Genomic DNA, 20,129 nt, shown 5'->3' with positions numbered 1-20,129 from the left:
ATAACGTTTTCCTTAACAATCAACTCTGATCAGGATCCAAGTCCAGGGATGTGTTAGAACTGGCCAGTCTCCATTTAGTTTACAGTTGTTGTCCAGCATGTAGGGAGAGACTGGCTGTTGCAGTAGCACTTGCAAATCAGGCTGGGGCAAGAGTTAATTTGGACTTCTAGAAATAGGCATTCCTATTTTAAAAACAAATGAAGTACAAAAATTGATCATAGTGCAAAATTAGTATAAAAATGCCTGCGAGGTAAATGGTGTGGCTCTAAACAGGTCTCAGAAATCCCAGGGAATGCTGAAAGCAAAGGGAGTGAGTCATAAGCACATGAGCTGCAAGAAGCTGAAGACAAAATCATGCATCTCTGCTTAATTCCATCACATGATGAGTCCTGGGGCCCTTCATTTAATCGGAGAGCAGAGCTGCGGAGAAACTTCATTCTCACTTCTCAGTGGGGACCGGCGGAGTTCCCGTGTGCAGGCACCGGGCTCTCTCTGCTCCTCTGCGCACGCTGAGCCGACGCAGGGTCTCCGGCACCATGAGCGGTGTTCACCGCCACCTCGGATTCCTGCTCCTGACCGAAGCGGTGCTGTGTGCTGCCGCCGCACGTGAGTGTTTCCTTCACCCTGTCCTCTCTCCTTGCCCCTGTGGGTTCGACAGCCCAAGCCAGTGCAGTAAGAACGGCTGCTCCTTGCATGTGCAGCAAGTGCTGGAGCTGTGCTTGGGAACTGGTGCGAGACAGCTAGCTCCACCTCAGAATCACCTGGCTCTGGGTAGAAATGTCACCCGAGCTGGAGAAATACACCGAGAGCTGTTCAGTTATCTCTTTCCTGCGCTCCACAGATACACAGAGCTGACCGGAGCTAAGCCTTGGCTCATTTCAAGAAATTCCTAACAATATTTCCCCAGCTCAAGCGTGGCTAAAAAGGCAGATGCAGAATGGACTTCTCCCATGAGTGTGCCCAGCTCAGCTGTGGCTGGGAGAGGCCAGGTCAGAGGCAGTGCTTCCCACCGGGAGACCCACACCTGTGGATCCCCAACCTCAGGGAGGCTGATCAAGGAATTAGATCCTCAGACCACGATGGGCAGGCAGTGGGCTGGTCCTCTGCTTCTTTCCAGGCCCCCAGCTTGACTCAAGTCTTAGAGGCTGACTCCCTGAGCTCAGGTCTGGGAACACAGGAATGGGATTTTAGGCTCAAATTCCAGAATCTACAGTAAGGAAACCGAAGACCTTAAAAGCTGAGGTCCAGCTGAGCATCCATTTAGCCTTGTACCTGTCTCCAATGGGAAACAATAATGGACGTATAACTGGGCAAGTGCATACTGGTATTTCCTCAGGACACTTTCCCAGCCTCTGATGATTTATAGCACCAGAACTGCCTCTGTCAGATGCAGAGTCATTGTATTTAACAGTTTTTACTGGACTTTTCTTCCATCCGTTCATGCACTTGGGTTTTGATCGCAAGCCATGTATATTTTTGGCACACACAAGATCCTGCCAGCAAGAAATTTCACACCTTAACTGTGCCTTACATGAAGAAATATCTTTTATGCGCTTAGAACCTGTAACCTGCTGGTTTCATTTGATCCTCCTTAACTTTTGTACTTTCAGAAATAGTGACAAATTGCTTCTTCCTCCATGCTGTTCGTGATTCTGTTTTTATATTCTCCTCTGTCACCTCTTCTCCAGGCTCAAGACACAGTCTATTTAGCTGTGCCTCATAAGGAAACAATTCTATCCCTTTGCAGCATCCTCGCCACCTTTTTCTGTATTTTTTTTCAGTTCTCTTATATCCTGCTTGACCTGTAGAGAACAGGGTAGCATACAGTATTCAACACATGAACACACATGAATTATACAATTCTGTAATGACATTTTCACCTTCATTCTCTATCTAGCCTTTCCCTAGTTTTTCGACTACCAGTGAGCACTGTATTCAAAACTACGAGATCTCATTTCTGAGTGGCAATAGCTAGTTTAGTCTGTCATTCTATAAGTAAAGTTACATTTACCTATGCGGAATTTCATATAGTTTTATTCTTGAGTCATTGAGTCTCACACAGTCCTCCCCTCTACTACTTTAAGACACTGTCTTCAGCAGATTAAAGAACTTTACTGTTTACCTGTTTTCCAGTTTATGAACATCTTAAATTATTTCAACAATTGAGAAAACTGGCTACTTATGCATAACTTTTGGTTCATATATCCTAACCAATTATTTATTAATGTGAAATCCCTCATTCTTATCCCACGGTAACTTAGTTCCTTTAAGTGCCTTTAGCGAGAGACCTCATCAAATGCTGTCTGGAACTCAAGCAGACTATAACAAGCAGGTCAGCCTTGTTCCCATGCTCTCTGGCTCCCTCAGCGAAACTTGAATATATTTGTGAGGAATGCGCTCCTTTTACGGCATATCATATTAATCCACTGTATCTGCTAATTCTGTTCTTCACTGCTGTTTCTACCAGCTTCTCCAATTTGAGCCTCAAACTTTTTGTAACCCTCTAAACCTTCCCTGGAAGTGTTTTTAAAGAGTGTCATGGCATTTGCCAACTTTCCTTTCTTGGCCACTGAAGCAGTTTTAAGCAAGATGTTACATGCTATGGTTAATAGCTCATTTATTTCATTCTTGAATAACTTCCATAATTTTTGAGCCATCCTATCTAGACAACTTCATTTTGTTGACTTGTTCTATTTTTTTTTTGTGCCAACACTTCATTTTGAGAGAGATTCTCCATCACTGTAAAGAAAAATTCTAGCACAGAAACCTCTTACACTCCTCCTTTGTGAATGAAAATGTAAACTAACATATTTGACTTTCGTGCTATCCCTTTACCTTCCCTGAATGCTTCTTTTGTATCTACATAATCTTTTGGCCCTACAGACTTTCTGGCAAGTTATCCACTACTTTTGTATTCAAAAAAAAGATTAATTAGTAGGTTTTATGTTTTTGCAAGTTGTTCCTCAAATTCTTTTTTGCTCTGCTTTACTATGTTTCTATATGTAACTTTAGAAAGATTACATTATTTTCTGTCTTCTTAGCTTGGCTGTAACATCAGCCTTTTTACTTCTAATACATTTTCATCCTCTTTAGCTAGGTCATCTTTTTATTTCTAATACATTTTCATCCTCTTTAGCTAGGTCATCTTTTTATTGCTGTTATTCTAACATTGGCTTTCATTCTCTCATGGCTAATACACTATCACGGGAAACACTGAGCTTCTTGTCTTTGCTACATTTTTCACCAAAATGAAAAACAGAATGAGAAGATGAAAGTTAATCAGAGTATAAGATCTTTTCTCCTATGATCACCTCACCAAAACTATTACAGTAATCCGCTCCTTAGAGTGTAATATTACTCTATTTTGAACTGAATTGCTCTAATTTTGGTTATGACCAACATCTGTTCTTGAGTGTTTTTCATTGTTAAAGAAATTCATTAAAGCTTTTTGTTCCTTTAAATTCAGCAACTGAAAATCTTCAGTTCCATGTGTTAGAGAAACTAGTGCTGAAGTATTTGCTCATCTGAAAAAATGTCTTTTGTCTTGTCCTGAAGCTTGTGAAATGTTTTATATTAGATTGAAATAAACAACGCACATCAGGGAGGCACAGAAATGCCTAAGGAGCTTGTGATTTAGAGGCAGTGACCACAATTATTACCAAAGATGGACAAGAAAATTACTTCTGAATTCAAGGATTGTTAATGAAAATTCAAAATTAAAAGCATTTATAAAATTAAAAGTGTTCCAGCTCTTTTTGGTGAATTGAGCATTTGGGAAAAAAAACAATGATTGAAATGTTCTGATCTAACAAAATCCAAACATTTTTATTCATTAAATAATTTTTAGATAAAATCAAAGAGAATGGGAAAAAGAAATTAGGAAAAATCCCTGGCCACTTACTTTCAAATAAGATGATGCATGAATTTAATGACCTAAAATGTAATTGAACTTGATAAGCCTTTGTGAAATACTTTTATACTTTGCTAATTTGTTTTTTTCCTGAGAAAAGTTTCTGAAGGACATTACCCAACTCTTCTTCTGACCAAGACTGAAAACAATACAGCATGGGATACAGGCCATTAAGTAAATGCCAGTCATGATGTTATGTTATGCTTTGCTCACATCAAAATACATTAAATCTGCAGGGAAGACTGGATTCAAGTGATTTAAGTGAGACTGTGGGGAGTTCCTGAAGGAGCAAAAGACCGTGAGAGAATATGACTCTGAGGGCAAAATCTGTTTTCCTTGAACCTTTCAGTCCTCGAGACTGGGGAGAGAGCTACCAGCATCAGTTCAGAGTGACCATTAGGATGGGACTGGTCAAGAGATGACCTTCCTGCCCAGCAGAAATCTCACTGGGCAATAAAACACCAAGAGAAAGCGGGTCCTCCTTCTTCTTCAGTGCTGTTTCTCTGGTTCTCCCTTGCAGTAAAATTAGGAGTCACATGCCCATAAAGACCATGCTTAAACTGGCTACACCTGTTCTGTGCCTTTTCCAAAACTGGGAGACATTCCAACACAGCCAGTTACATTACAGCACACAGGGCCATTCTTGCCCTTCTTACAGGTCTCTGCATTTTCCTTGAAGTCATCCAACTCTTCGCTGCGCTTGGGTACAAATCTCAGAAGCATCCAACACAGCTACCTTTAAAATAAAGCCATGAACAGCAGAAATCCTAACTCCCTTGATGTTGTGACAGAATGGCACGCCTAGCAGTTACCTGATTAACATGACAGAGTTGTTTAAAGCCCCCAGGCTTTAATGGAACTCTGCCGATGAGCCTACTTACAAACATATTTCTATGGCATCCTACAGTAGTTGACATGTTCCTACAGGTTACTTGGATATTTACTTTGTTTTTCATTATATGTACTTCATGACAGAAAGAGGGATCCTAGAAGGCCTGGGAAAAGTTTGAGCCCATCATTTGTAGTAATATGAGAAGAGCGAGCTTATTAAAGTTACTTAATATCTGAGCCATTTTAAAGTAATAGGCATGAAGCTAATACGTTTTTGTTGTTATATTATAAACACATTGAATTTACTATTCAGCTCTAAATTTCCTTTTCTGGAAATACCAGCTTCTGTTACAATTGGTTCCACCCCTCCCACCCAAACCACCAGCCAACTCACCAAAGCAGCTTCACTGGGTCAAAATTAATTCCTGGCATAACTTCCATTAGAGCACAACTCAGACACAGAATGAACTTATCCTGTTAGCCTTTTACTCGTAGATTTATTACCAGGCAAGCACAAAGCAGTCAGCAACCAAGCAACCTGTGTACAACTAGCCTGATTGTTGCAGGGTTATGTCCATTCATACAAACAATTGCTCTGGTGTTGTCAAAATGTTGTAAACCTTTTTATTCTTTCTCTGGAAAGCTTGCAATAGTGCAAGTATAAAAACATCAGTCTGTCAGTAGTGGAATTGTCTTTATGTTGGTTATAGTTGATGTGTTTATAGCTGTGATGATAAAATTCTGTAACTTTCTACTGGTGAAGAGATTTCTAATCAGTACAAGAATGTAGTTGTAATAAGAAGGCTGTTCGGCACAAGAGCAATGTCTTTATAGAGTGGTGGGAAAAATGCTATTACATTACATGTTCGTTTTTCTCTCTAGGGTTTCAAGATGTGCTGAGCCACGGAAGAACTTCTGTCACATCCTACAAGAAGCTACAAGGCTGGTCTAGTGATCAAAATAAATGGAATGAAAAGCTTTATCCTTTCTGGGAAGAAGGAGATCCCAGATGGAAGGACTGCTGGAAAGGTGATTGCACATAGGCATTTCAAAGACACTGAGAAAATTGGCCAGAAAACCCACCACACTGAAGAGTGCAGGTGCTATAGTGCTTTTTCACAGATGCAATATCCACCACTGCTGCAAGGAATAGCAAATTAGAGATGATTGGCTTTGGTACCATTCCCAGTACATTGTCTGAGGAAGCAGAACAGTGAGTTGTTACAGTGAATGCTTTCCCATGACTCATAGTCTCAGACATCAATACTTATCAAGCCATATTGATGACCAGGGCTCTAGGACAATCCATTAATTGAAACATGTCCTGGAGGACAGGTAGCTTCAACTGCTACCTCAGTAGGGCATTGTGGGCTTCAGTTTGCCAACTTCAGTGAAGGCCCTGTTTATCATCACCCCATCTGAGCTGAGGTCTAAAGGCTGCACCCCTGGGGAGAAACAAAAATATTCTCCTTTGGAATATACTGACCCCCATGGGTAAAAAACCGTATTCTTAGCTCTAAGAAGTAAATGAATGACAGACCAGTAAGTGATGTGGGGGGATATGATGAGTCCCTCTGATTGTTCTAAGTTGAGGTTTTGATAAGAGTGCAAGCGACTTAGGAGCACAAAACCCCTGGGAAACAGAGGAATCAATAAAGCATTTCTAATGTAAATAGTGCACAGCTGAAGGCAGCTGCTGTTCTGATGCATCCTTTATTGCACTGAAGACCAATTTTCTTTTATACAGGTGGAAGGGTGACAGCCAAATTGGACACTGATAGCCCAGCACTGGTAGGATCCAACGTGACCTTTGTTGTGACTCTCCAGTTTCCCAAGTGCCAAAAAGAAGATAATGATGGCAACATAATATACGAGAGAAACTGTACCCAGGGTAGGTAAAGGCAGTCTCCCTGTGCTATATACCCATCTGACTATGGTGCTGGTGTGAACACGTCATGAATCTTTGAAAACATCAGAGGCGCACTCTATGAACAACAGCCATGTTGCTTTTAACTGATAACTACATGCATGTCTAACCTGTGCCACACCAGTTTCTCTCCTCAGAAGATCACTGTGGTATTTTCACTGTTCTGCACCCACTATATATAATGACCAGGTAATTTAAGATTTGCCTTCACTATAAAATTGCCTTCCCAAAACAGTGATGTTAATTTCGCTTCCTAACAAAACTGTTACTGCTTTTCAGCTCAGTCATAAGGTTGCAGAGTTACACTGTTTTCTTCCAAATTTATAAAGCTGTCGATTTATAAAATTGAGATTTTTTTTTTCAGTTAGGAATTGTAGAACTCACTAACCATCATCTGCATCTTGAAAAACCCTCAAGAAAGAGTAAATCGCACATTCCCACATTTTAAGAATTAAAAACAAACAAGAAAATAAATCATTTTAAAATCAAGCAATCTTTTGATCAATCACCTTTTTTAATCTTATTTATAGTTACATGGAGCAAAAAACCTATCATCATTCCAATGTTTGAGGCTACCAGATCCAGAGTGAAACAGGGCTGTCGTACATTTCTTCCTCTGAATTCATAAATGTTCAACAAAGTTTTTTACTGATCAAAGCGATTTCATTTCCAAACATATCAGCAATTTTTTTTGTCAGCCTGAGTTCTACTTTTTGACTGTCTAATGTTTTGTTAACTGCTGATATCCATTCTCTACTTAATATCTGTTGTGTTGTTTGGGGAAGGAAGCTGTCCTTTTATTATTTAGAAAGGAACTGAAATTCATGTCTAAGTTATTTAAAGGTGCCATAGAAAACTTTTCTGACAAAACAAACTAAGTCACTTCCTCAAGTGCTTCCACGGCTGCTATTTCTACTTAAAATTTTAGATTCTGCTTGCCAAATGTTCAGGTAGCCCCACTAACTCCATTGAAAAAGTAGCATCCTGTGTAGTCAACAGCAAGTTTTCAGCAAGCAATTTTAAATCATGTTTGGCCCATGAGACAGTAAAATTTTTTTAAGCTTCTAAATAAAACAATGCCAAGCCAGAACAATCTGGTGTTTACATTAAAAACCAAACAAAGCACAATCTTAGAAAACCAAATGTCAGTCTAAAAATACCCCACTTAAGCTGTTGTTTAAGTGCAATAACTGCTATAACCTGGGGTGCCTGCCTCCTGTTTCCTGACTTTCTGCACATTTCTCAGTTGACCGGGAACATGTCCTATTTTTACACTTAGATCCTCCAGCTTCCCAGGATCAGCAAGTCTATGTCTACAACTGGACTGAATGGATCGACAACTGTGGCTGGGAAAACTGCACAAGCAACCACAGCCATAATGTATTCCCCGATGGGAGACCTTTCCCTCATTATCCTGGCTGGAGAAGAAGGAACTTCGTCTATGTGTTTCACACGTTTGGTTAGTGCGGCAACATATCCCTTGGTTTGGCTGATGCTACAAAGATTATTTTCACTCTGTACACTAACTCATTTGTCGAGTATGTTTTAGTAAAAGTTCTTTAAAAAGAATTCCATGCTCTTGAGTGGACATCCTAAATTCATTCCCTGCTTTCCAGAGAGGTTATTAGCTGCTCAGTCTGGAAATCACGGATTACCAGGAGATTCTCCTTCTTCTGCATTCACAGTACTACCACTAAAGAAGATTAATTTCCTTTCAGTAATACTCAAGACCATTTCCTAGGAAAACAGAGGGTCCAAGCAGTCAGTCAGATGTTTTGTTGACTGCTCATTGCCACTGCAGATTCTTAAATTTAAGAGAGACCATAGTGCTGTATATCTTCTGATCAGTTTAGCGGTGCAGCACTCCTTGCCTCTGGGGAGGTGAAAACTGCCACTGACCGTGTGGTACTGGTCTGGTCACAGATGCCGAGCTTCAGTATCGGTTGGGCTATTCCTGACATTGGCTACATACTAAACCTTAGTATCCTAAGTTAGCTTGGCTAAATCAGTATTACCATCAATATCAGCATGAGTAATAATAGTAATGTCCCAAATTTTGTGTAGAGATGATACTATTTACCTACCTCAATCAGCTGTTACGATGAAGCAAGCGGTATTATACCTTCTTGCTACACTGAAAGCATACAAACACAAGATCACTTAAAATGCCTAAGAGGTAACACCATCCACTACATAATCCTAATGACTTAATGTAATTGCTTTGGAAAGATATAGATGCCTTGGCAAATTTCTCTTAGGTTATCAAAATTTGGGACACCTTTCTGACACCTTCAAAAAAACCACAGAAATAACAGGAGTAAATACATTGTAAATGTGTTCAGTCCTCCAAAAACACCTGCCAGATAACTGAAAGACAATTCTAAACTATTCATTTTGATTTAGACAATCCAAGATTCACAGAGATATTGCTTCTCTTAAAACGACTCGTAGCTAGGCTGAAGGGGTAAACAAATTATAAGTTCATGTTCTGTTTCAGGTCAGTACTACCAAACAACTGGACGATCTTCAGTGATGTTTTCAGTCAGCACAGCAAATATGACTCTTGGCAAACATGTGATGGCGGTATCCATTTACAGGAGAGGGCACTCGGCATATGTTCCAATTGCAACAGCAAGTGCCATTTATGTTGTAACAGGTAAGCATGCTGGAATAAATTGTAATAAAATACTAGAGGTATTTGTTGCTTAGCTGTTAGAAGAACTCAGCACAAGCATCATCTGGCATGAAAAGAAGACATTGGCCTGAGAAAGGTTTTTAATGTGGATGTGGAATCTCTGGTAAATTGCCTTGAGTAGTGTAATTTACCTTTGTATCTAGCTCAGTTGTCATGCCTCTACTTTGTAATGAAAAATGATTTACGAGAGGAAACACAATCTTCCACAGATGCCTGTGATTCCTCATTTCTTCCCATACTTTTCTGGGTAACACTTTCCTACTGACATTCACTCCTCAGATCAGTAAATCGAATTAAAGTAGAAACCCGTGTTAATGTCTCACATTCTGACTGTTGCTCTTCAGGGACTTTGGAGCTGTTTGTTGTTTGCAGCCAAGTATGTATGCTTTATTTATTTACTTCTTTTTTTTCCCCTCCAGACAAAATTCCAATATTTGTGAGTATGTTCCAAAAGCATGACCGCAACATCTCAGACTCCATTTTTATCAAAGACTCACCAATCACATTTGATGTGAAGATCCATGATCCCACCTACTATCTTAATAACTCTGCCATCTCCTACAAGTGGAACTTCGGAGATGGAAGTGGCTTATTTGTAGCCAGCAGTTCCACTACTTCTCACACCTATACTCTGCAAGGGAACTTCACTCTGAATTTAACTGTCCAAGCCATTATACCTGTACCTTGCCAGCCAGTAACACCCACTGCACTACTGCCCACCTCAGCAGGTAAGAGTTTATTGAACAGCAGTGGTATTAGAAGCTATGCTAAAACTCTACAGTCTGGTATTTTAAGTTCATATCTTTAGAAGTTTTACTGTCATCAATGAAAGAGCTGCAAGGCTCTGCAAACCCTCTATAAATTGGTTTAGAGACAGAAGCAATAAGCATAAACTCTTCTATGATTCTACAGTAGGCATCACTTACACATTTAACACATTACATATCCAGTTCTACTGCAACAGTGACAGCATACAGAGGTCTTCAGATGGACATGCAGTACATATAAATTCGGGTTTACACGTTCTACCGCACCAGGTCAAGTGGCTTTAGCCTTGCCTACTCAGGTTCATCTTCTGAGGTAAGATGTAAATTTTATGTGAGAAAGAGGTATTTCGGAACACTCTTACAGTCAGTTCCTTTCTGGTTTGCATTAACTTCCACCCAAAATTAAAAGAGATTGGATTGAACTAGAAGAAAGTTACTCATATTCCAAAATATGGGATTTCCACATGGCATTAACCCAGAATGGCTTTTCCACTTTAAATTTATGCACTATCATTTTTCAGAATAACTTTCATTATGTTCAGCATTGGTTTATCATCTCAGGGGGCTTTAAGGTTTGTAAAAGGCCTGCAGTTTCAGCCTGGGTAGTTATAATACTACTACTATTAAGTTATAACTGTGGCTATATTTTTCAAATTTCAGAATTTTAATATGTGCTTTTACCAAAATGTTGAGTGAGAATGAAAAATGAAAGGAAAGATATAATTTTCACTACTTCCCCTCTTCATTTTTCCACTAGCTGTAATGTAGAGCAATGGGAAAATGTCTGCTATTAAAGAGAGCATTTTAAACCTTTTATTGGCCTTTGGATTTCTTCTATAATCGATTTGGGAATTTTAAAGAAGTGTTTAATTATATCAAACCTTTCAGTCTCACTTTTATTTCACAGAGATGGGTGACTAGCAATGTGGCTTTTAGAGTAAGGCTACCCAGGCCACTCCAGGGTTCTATGCTGGGCATGTGTGTTTTCTTTAAGCCTTTTTACATACAGATACATACATGACTGCACAGCTGCAAACCAAAGTCACTAATGACCTATGTAATGAATGCAGTTGAAATATATGGCTATGTTCAGAATACCTCTAAGCTGAACTTGTTCTAAAGCTGTGTGTCTATTCTTTCTCCCTCAACTCGACAGTAACGACCGGAGTACCTTCTAATTCAGACACTTCTACCGCTGTCGAGTCAATGGAAGATAATCCTGATGGAGGCTGCCATATTTACAGAAATGGATACTATAGAACTGGTATCTCTATCGTAGGTAAGGATGTAGGTCAACACCTGAAGAGAGGAACGGGGTTAATAATGTACAACAATGTATGGTAGAGATAATTTTTCTTTAGGCTTCCCTTTATCAAATACCTGAGACCCACAATAAGATCTTTATCTTGGACCTAGCTGACATTTTTAAAGATTAATGTACAGACAGCTAACTGGCTGACTTTGGCCTCTTTACATGCTCTGCCAGGACCTAGCAGCGGAGGTTATAGCCCTTCGGTTTCAGACACATGAGGCTGGGCCTTGGTCTGGATGCCTGCTGATGGCTGCCCCCATGCTACATGTGGCGTTTCCAGGCACCTGGGCTGGAAAAAGGCTGGCAGGGATGTGCACCATATCACTACTTTCTGTATCATCAGCTTCTGAACCTGCCACACCTGAAGCATACCGGCCTGGGGGGGTCACATAAGGTTGAATTGACCTTAGCATGCACAGAAGTCACGGGTAGTGGGAAAAGGAATTAACTGTAAAATAAATAAGTAAATAATAATAATGGAAAAATAAAGTGGAGCAGAAAGGAGCAGCCTCACCGGGAAAGCACTGGAAATTTTCTCAGCTTTCAAACCCTTCAAGAGGAGTGCTAAGGGAGGGAGGAGGTTATGGAAAACAAGACCTGAACTGAGCATCAGCCAAACATTTGAGGTTCTATACACACAGACTTCAGAGCTTGTCACGTGCCCTACCATTGACATCTGTTTCCTCTCCCAGAGGGAATCCTTGAGGTAAATATTATTCAGATGATGAGCATCCAGATGACAGAAAGTCAAGCTGAAAACTCACTGGTTGACTTTGTTGTTACCTGTCAAGGGAGGTAAGTGTGTGAATGAAACTGTCAATCTTCCCTCTTTAAAAATAATTAGGTGCTGGAACGCTGTCTGCACTTAGATGCAGCTGCACGAACAAAAGTTGGGAACTGCAGTGTTTCTATTTCTTGACTGGAACTAAAGATAATGCAAGTCTCATTTGTAAACTATGGCAACAGAGGTTACTGCCAGGTTCTCAGGATTCAGAACAAATGTCAAGCTTCAGTAAAAATAAGAGAACTAGACAGTGGGGAGAAACCAGTCTATATTTTCCTGGCCAAGACAAGATTTCAGCGCTTACTGTAAAATGGGAAGCAGTCTACTGAAATTGGAAGAAAACCCTTTCTTTTTGGCCATGATTTTTGACACTTAAACGGGTGTGTCCAAGCAATTTCTTGGATAGGAAAACATTGCAGTAATACTTCTAGCTCCTAGAAGGGGATTACAGTTGAGAGGACTGAGAAGTACAAGAATCATCTTGGTAATACAACTGGAAAACAATTAACCTCTCTTAAGCTAGCGTTTACTTTTTCGGCACATGATACTACAGATAAGAATCTGCATTCCTTTCTTAATGATGTGTATTACAGGTGATTTGAGGCAGGTAATTCTTTGATCACCATAAAATGTTAAATGAGATATAAAAGAAGCAGATAATTTTATAGATTGTATATATCCATTTTATGTAAAATCCACATGTATGTATATAGAAAATGTATAGGTATATATAAAATACATATATAATGTATCAGTAAAACCACTCTTAAATCACTATAGTGCCACTGGTTTCAGTAAACAGGCACCAGCATAAAACTGGGGCATCAGTGCAATGTGTCTATGAACTGGGTTAACAGGACTCCACAGGTGTAATGTGTTCTCTCTTCCCATACCAGTCTCCCCACAGATGTCTGTACAGTAGTTTCTGACCCGACGTGCCAGGTGTCCAAGAGTGTGGTATGCGACCCCATCATCGTCACTGATGAATGCCTACTCACCATCAGGAGAGCTTTTGAGGAACCTGGAACATACTGTATAAACATCACCTTGGGGGATGACACAAGTCAAGCCCTTGCCAGCGCACTGATTTCTGTAAATGGAGGTGAGTCTACACAGAGCAGACGCGGGTTGTCTGTGAATAGCTTCTCCCTGTGGTCATTTCCCTCCAGTGGGGAAGAGCACAGGAATTTATATGGCATTTTTATTATGCCTGGAGGCCTCAGCTGAGACTGTGCCAGCTTGTGTGAGAGTCCATGCAAAGATAAAGGACGATTCTTTCCCTACAGGAATTTTAGATGTTACAACTTGGTTTGATTTATATTTACAATCCAATGAGTATAGTAATTACACAAACCCTTCAGTATTACAGAATATGAACTGTTCTTAAGCCATAATGTATTTTTCCACAGAATAACTCTGTTGGGCAGAAAAGCAGGTGGGGGACATACCAGCCAGCCTACTCCACACATGGAGAAACAGAGAGGAATTCAGTTCACTTGAGACAGAACCAAAGTCTGCAGCTGAGCTGGCTGCCCTGGGCCCTCTTTGTAGCTCATTGACCTTGACCAAGTTTCTATTTCTACATGAAGATAAGATGAAATAGGTTCTGGAAAGATCTGTGTAACATTCATTGACTACAGAGCCTGCCCAGGGTGACTATTTCAGAACAGGAGGTTTACCTTTTGTTGGATGAGTATCAATGTGTCTTGCTCACGGTTGCCCAAGCAGTCTTTGACAGACCCAGGTATTAAACTGAGCCTCAGTCAGAAGTCTAAATGATCATGCTGTCTCTCTGCTCCCACTCCATTGCCCTCCTGACCTCCCACTGCAATGCCATAGTGACTCTTCTGTACCAGCCAAGCAACTGACCCTTTGCAGTCATTTGCCACAGTATTTTTGGCTGATTTGATTTAATCTGGGTATAAATTTAGCTGTACCGAAATCAGTTCATGATGACTAAGGCACAATGCCTGACCTGTAAGTGCATTCCAGCTCCTAAAGGTGAAAATAAGCATGCAGTAGCATTTTTCCAAACTGATGCAGTAGGATTTTTCCAAACTGTATTCACAGAGGCTAACTTTAGCCCAATAAGGCTGGTCTTCCTAGATTTCCTCCAGAGGGCAAAGCTAAGTTGTACTTTGGGGTTTCCACTACAATCAAGGCAGAATTAGGATCTAAGAGATGTTGCTGCTTTGAGTCACCTTCTGGAGGAGCCCATCTAACATTTGCAAATGTTTCTCATGTGCCACAATTTTCCACTCATTTTTCAAGAGAAGGCAAGTATTTATGAATTTCTGAAAATCCCGTAATTTGGTGCCTAAACATTGGGCCCTTGAAATTTGGCAGGACTGTGCCTGAGTTATGTAGACATTGCACAAAACATCCACTCTTAACTTGCTTAAACTGCTGTTGAGTGGGTTGCTGTCCTATGATTTAGACCCATCCCAACCACAGTTGCTTTGCAAACTAGTCCAAGGACCTACCTCATTCATAAAATAAGGTAAATCCCTAGAGTCTCAGCAAAAATAGTGTATAAACTAGGAAGGAAGTCAAGCCTTCACAAACAATTGTATCAACAAACTGAGAAATATATGAGGCACATGTAAGTAAAGAAGTAAATGGTAAACCCTGATTTGATATCTCAATTTTCATAGACAGCAATTATAAATTAATAACTGGAAAGGTAAGCCAACACACACCTCTAGGTTACTTCACTGTATAAACACTGTTGTTAAAATGAGGACCAAGAATGTGTCTCAGTATCAGTAAACTCGATAAAGGTACAGCCTGTGGACTGGAAAATTAAGATATTTAAAAAGAATACTTGTGATGATTTGGCTTCTTCCATCAGATACGATGGAATTAGGAGTAGATGCGAGTGAAATGGTTGATGGCAAACCAGAAGGCAGAGTTCAGTGACAGGCAGAGCTCAAAGTTAATTTCCCAGAATGAGCACATTAAAAAAGCAGAGCCCTCAGCTCCGGATAAGGCAAACAAGCCTAAGTCCATCAATCTCTTAGCCACACTCCGCCATCTTAATATACGGGACTGCAACAAACAATAACATTTAAGAAACTCCTTTCTATCCCCTTTCCCCCTGGTCATCATTCCTAAGAGAAAGCTGAAGGTGATTCTAACATTAAAGCTTATAAAGCGACTGCATCTCTTATACTCGCAGCGTAAAGGTTTCCCTGGCATAGCAATTGGCAAGGAGCAAACTAGCTGCACCTCATGGGGTGCCAGCAAGACCCTCTGTTCCCTTCCATGGTGGAAGGGCAGCCATGTGTCTCAGGAGCATGGCTCATACGAGAAAGCCAGCAAAGTCCAACTCAGACTCTGGTGGAACCGAGAAGTAAACCAATTAGGATGTGAAAGCACCACCTCCTGCCAAAGTCGCTGACCTCAAAGCTTAGCATATTAGAAGTACTAAATGTACTTCAATCCTTACAGCAATCAAGTAAAAATGATGTTTTCTTTAGAAAATGTCACTCACTGTAAAAAAGAGGTTAACATTTAATCAAACTACTTTCTGAACTCTAGGATCATCATCAGGAACGACAGAAGGTGTCTTTATCTTCCTTGGTTTGTTGGCAGTGTTTGCCGCCATTGGGGCTTTTGTCCTTTACAAGTAAGTTCCTAGTTTCTAGGATTAAGAACAGTTCAAGGAACTGTCAAAAATATTAGTTTAAATTAACACAATCAACAGCTTAAATTTCCATTAGCTATATTTTTGTTTCTTTTTTATTGTTGTTCACAAATATTCTGGCAAATATTCAAGAAAATCAGATTACTGGCTTAAGCCACAAAACCACTGGAAAACATGCAAATGTTAAAGACTTTCATAGAAAATTACATTTTGTGCTCATAAGCACAAACAGTAATACTAGAAGGCCTGGGAACTGCCTGGGAAATAATTGACAAATAAATTCTTTGGGAAAAAGGTGCTAGGCATGCAGGACAGTAGTTAACAGAAGCACATGTTACTGCATTATTAGCTTGGATGTTTCTCATGGAACTTTAAGACTGCACCAAGACTCCTGAGTCAAGAGTATGCTCACCCTTCACAGTCAGTGGTGAGAAAGAAACACCTCCACAGAGAACCAGGACTCCGCTAAGCAACGGAGCCTTCTCATTAACAAGGCCTTAGTTACCATGACTGACCTATGGCTGTTAACTGTTAGATGGGATCGAAGAGGGAAGGAGGAAACAGAATATATGTTATGAATATATGATTAATTCTCTTACGCACTGGTCACATGCTAAGTGTGAACTTTCATTTAAATGTCTTTCAGCAACTAACTGTGCACATTCCTTGCAGGAGATACAAGCAATACAAGCCTATTGAGAGAAGTGCAGGACAAGGAGAGAACCAGGAGGGACTAACTGCTTACTTCAGCAATTTCAAAGCAATTTTCTTCCCTAATAGCACCGAGAGAAATCCTCTCCTGAAAAGCAAACCAGGCATTGTTTAAACATTTAGTCTAACACTGACTATTAGATTACGTACAGAACTCGTATCTGAACTGTATTTTGATGGGGTTTTCTTGTTGTTATAAAAAAGATGGGGGTAAGGTGAAAGCACATGTAGATGGGATGGTAACTTTTGGGGGCTTGGTGAAATTAGAAATATTAAAATAGTCCTCCATAGGAAACAGTAAGATAGTTTTGAGCGCTCGCTTTTCTTGCTTGTGATCTAGGATACACTCTTCTGAATAACTTACACCCCCCCCTCTCCCTTATCTGGATTTTCTTACTTCTAGGTTAACTACCTGCAAACTAATCAGATCCATTCTAGGTTAACTACCTGCAAACTAATCAGATCCATAATCTGGAGGGGGAAAACAGGTTAATTTTAAAAAAAAACAACAAAACAACCAAAACCAAAACAAACAACTTGTAAATACTTAGTCTTAAATAGACAGTCCGGTATAGCTGCTTGCTGCCTTAGCAGGATTCACGCCTTTGCTAGAAAGACATGGGGGGCAGACACATGTTATGTCTGTGGAATGAAACGTGCCATGGCCTATTCCCAGGCATTGGCACTGAACCACTGACACTGTTACACTGTTCAGGAGGTCCTAGCACAGTCTTGCCCCAGGCGGGCTAGCTCCCCACCAAGCAAACCCCAGATTCTGGGAACCACCAGAGCACTGTTCCCCACCAGGAGTTTGGCAGCAGCCACCCTGTTTTGCAGGGTTCAATAGCATGGATGCAGCTCATTATATGCCAGTTGGCCTCAGGGCCAGAAAACAGGGCTGGACACATTTAGTTTCCTACTGGACATGGCTACCAGTGCACAAGTCTCACTACAAACTAGACCACAGACACCCGAGCAACAAGATGAGGCCCATCTGCTTGGCTCTCCCTGTTGAAACTTTTACTCTGAGTCCCATGTAAAATCCTTAGATGCAATTGCTGATGCCATCTTTGTCTCCTTTGTTTCCATTGGTCTTGGAGACACTGGACTGGCACCACTGCTCCCGAGGGCAGATATGTGCTCCATGTACAAGGGTCAGCAGAACAAGCGTTCTAGCAGGAAGGGGTAGCATTCAACACCCTTTTCCCCTTCTCCTTTCATTCCTCTCTCTCCTGCTGTAAAGATATATTAATTTCTGCTTGCTCCTCCATCCCTCTGTCTTTGACCACTTCATCAAATAAATGAAAACCCCAATATGAATAAAGCACTCTGCTCCAGTTTCTGCTTTTGCATGATGCAGCTTAGAAAGCATAAACTTCTGCAAAATGAATGTGCCTTCACTTGTTTACTCTATCTGCAATTCTGTGTTAAGAAAACTCACGTTGAGGCCTTTCCCAAGTGATCTGGTCTTCTAGCCATACATGCTCATCATTCTGCATTGTGGTGTTTCACAGCATGAAGGCTGGATTACTGGATGATGAGAAAAGGAGAGCACCTTATTTGTAGATGGGAAGAGGTTGCTAAAAGGTTTCACTGAGATAACAGACCAAAAATGCTTAAAATAGTTCATTTTCCATAAGAGGCTTGCTGTTAATATTAAAGGTTATAATCAAAATGAAATTAACTTTCATCTGGGGGCTGGGAAAATGACCTTACACAATCCATTTCTAAACACTGAATTCTTTGAAGATCTGTATTGCAATATAATTAGCTTATTTACTATGTCTTGGAACATCTCTGATACATATTGTTCTCAGTTCCTGTGGCGATATATAAGCATAAACGTATTTTCCTGGTATCTTAGCAGATCTGTCAAATGCTCGTCACTCGTAATCTGAATCCAGCCTTCACTACCACTTCCCCAGTGCGCATGGACACCTTTAAATGACTTAAGGATATAAAAAAATGCAGATTCCAACATACCTGTGAGATTAGTTCTTTAGTTCTAAAATTCAACAGTCTCTTTTCTTCTTCTGTTTCCAGGTTCTCCAATTATTTTAACTCCTCTGCGGCCATTTCAGCTATATTACTAAAAGCACCATACTTGCCATCGTTCCATCTTCCTTATAAGTAACATCCTATTGTCTAACCACAAATGGGCATCTAAAACTCTTCTCTGACTTAAGCAGAAAACACATTTCCTGCAAAAATTACTGCCTGAATGTTATGTCCTCTGTTATCAGTCAGACTGCTGACAGAAAGGACTGTAATTTGTATTTGTTGCTCTAGCTTGAGGCAGGACAGGGGTTTAGTGGAAAGCTTATGACCTGTAATGCAGCATGAAAAAATTAAATCTGTCACAGCTATAATGCTTAGGATCTGTGATGACGCAGGCTAGCACTGACCTAGGCTATATGCAGAAAGCATCTTGTTTCAGCAAAACACTGTGTGTTAGGAGCTCAGAGACAAATTAAGCTTTTGCATAGAAAACGGCTTTGGGGCGTACTTTAAGAACTTTTTTATCCTTTAACCTAAGTATACAGAATAGGTTACACTATCTTCCTTCAAATATCATGTCAGAATATTAATTTTTTATAATTTGATTTTGCCTTTTCAGCTGTAACTTCCATTTCATACATCTTTACTTTTATACAACAGAATCTACCTTCTGCACTCACAAATAAACCGTCTAATGATTTTAGAGAGTACATCTCCTTTGTCTCAGAAAAAGATACTGTCAGATAAGCAACTTGATGAGTTGCCTAATTACCAATCAAAACAGTATCTACCTCCAGAAAACACAACGGGATTTCCCTTAGTCTTAGTTCGCTTATGCACATCTGGTACGACTGTTGGTTACCTAGCCATTTTTGCAGTCTCCCTTCAAGTGTACTTGGGGCAATGGCACCACAAACCTGAGAAGTGAGGAGACTTTCTTAACAACCAGACGACAGCTGAGGAACCCCATTTCAGAACAGATCAGGATACAAATTAATTTCATGTCCTTCAAAGGCAAGAACAGCTGACAAATAACAGATTTGTGAACGTCGGCACATGTTACAAGACAGGTTTTGGGCATCCCCTTTGGAGAAATAACATCAAAGAATGACATCAGACATAAAGGCAGATCATCTTTAGAAAGAACATCTTTTCAAACATTTCATCAAGAGAAACGGAAATATTAGCTGGGTAACAAGTTTGTTAAAAATAATTGTAAAAAATGAAGTATTATTTCAAACAGCTTGTCTTCTTCCTCCCCCCTTTTCTTCTTGAACACTTCTTATAGCACCCAATTAAGAGACTCATCAGATGTAGCATATTTTTCTTACCAAAAGTATTTCTAAGCTGAAACTAAGGTTAAAACCTACCAGCCCCTGAAGGAATTGTAAGGGAATCAAACTTGCAAGAGACAACCAGACACTGTGGCCTGTTAGTATAACTGACCACCTCCAGTCTTGTACAGCGTACTCAAATTTCCTCTAAAGCTAAAGCTTTTATCACTACAGGTCTTTATGATTCACAAGATTATGCCTTTTAGGTCCTAAC

At 40.2% G+C, this 20,129-nt stretch overlaps 1 protein-coding gene across 1 annotated transcript; it reads left to right on the top strand.

The window, feature by feature from the left end:
• Window positions 1-399: 399 nt before the first annotated feature.
• On the top strand, window positions 400-19,351 carry GPNMB (glycoprotein nmb). The gene is made up of 11 exons (XM_049798125.1): window positions 400-606; window positions 5,624-5,770; window positions 6,489-6,632; window positions 7,948-8,127; window positions 9,166-9,324; window positions 9,783-10,091; window positions 11,287-11,409; window positions 12,135-12,237; window positions 13,123-13,328; window positions 15,767-15,854; window positions 16,545-19,351. The coding sequence occupies exons 1-11, from the start codon at window positions 537-539 to the stop codon at window positions 16,696-16,698; spliced, it is 1,683 nt and encodes a 560-aa protein (XP_049654082.1). The 5' UTR covers window positions 400-536; the 3' UTR covers window positions 16,699-19,351.
• The last annotated feature ends 778 nt before the right edge of the window (window positions 19,352-20,129 follow it).

Source organism: Accipiter gentilis, chromosome 4 (genome assembly GCF_929443795.1).
Source record: "Accipiter gentilis chromosome 4, bAccGen1.1, whole genome shotgun sequence".
NCBI lineage: Eukaryota > Metazoa > Chordata > Aves > Accipitriformes > Accipitridae > Astur > Astur gentilis.
Note: the sequence above shows the minus strand (reverse complement) of the source record. Positions and strands in the feature narration are given on the sequence as shown.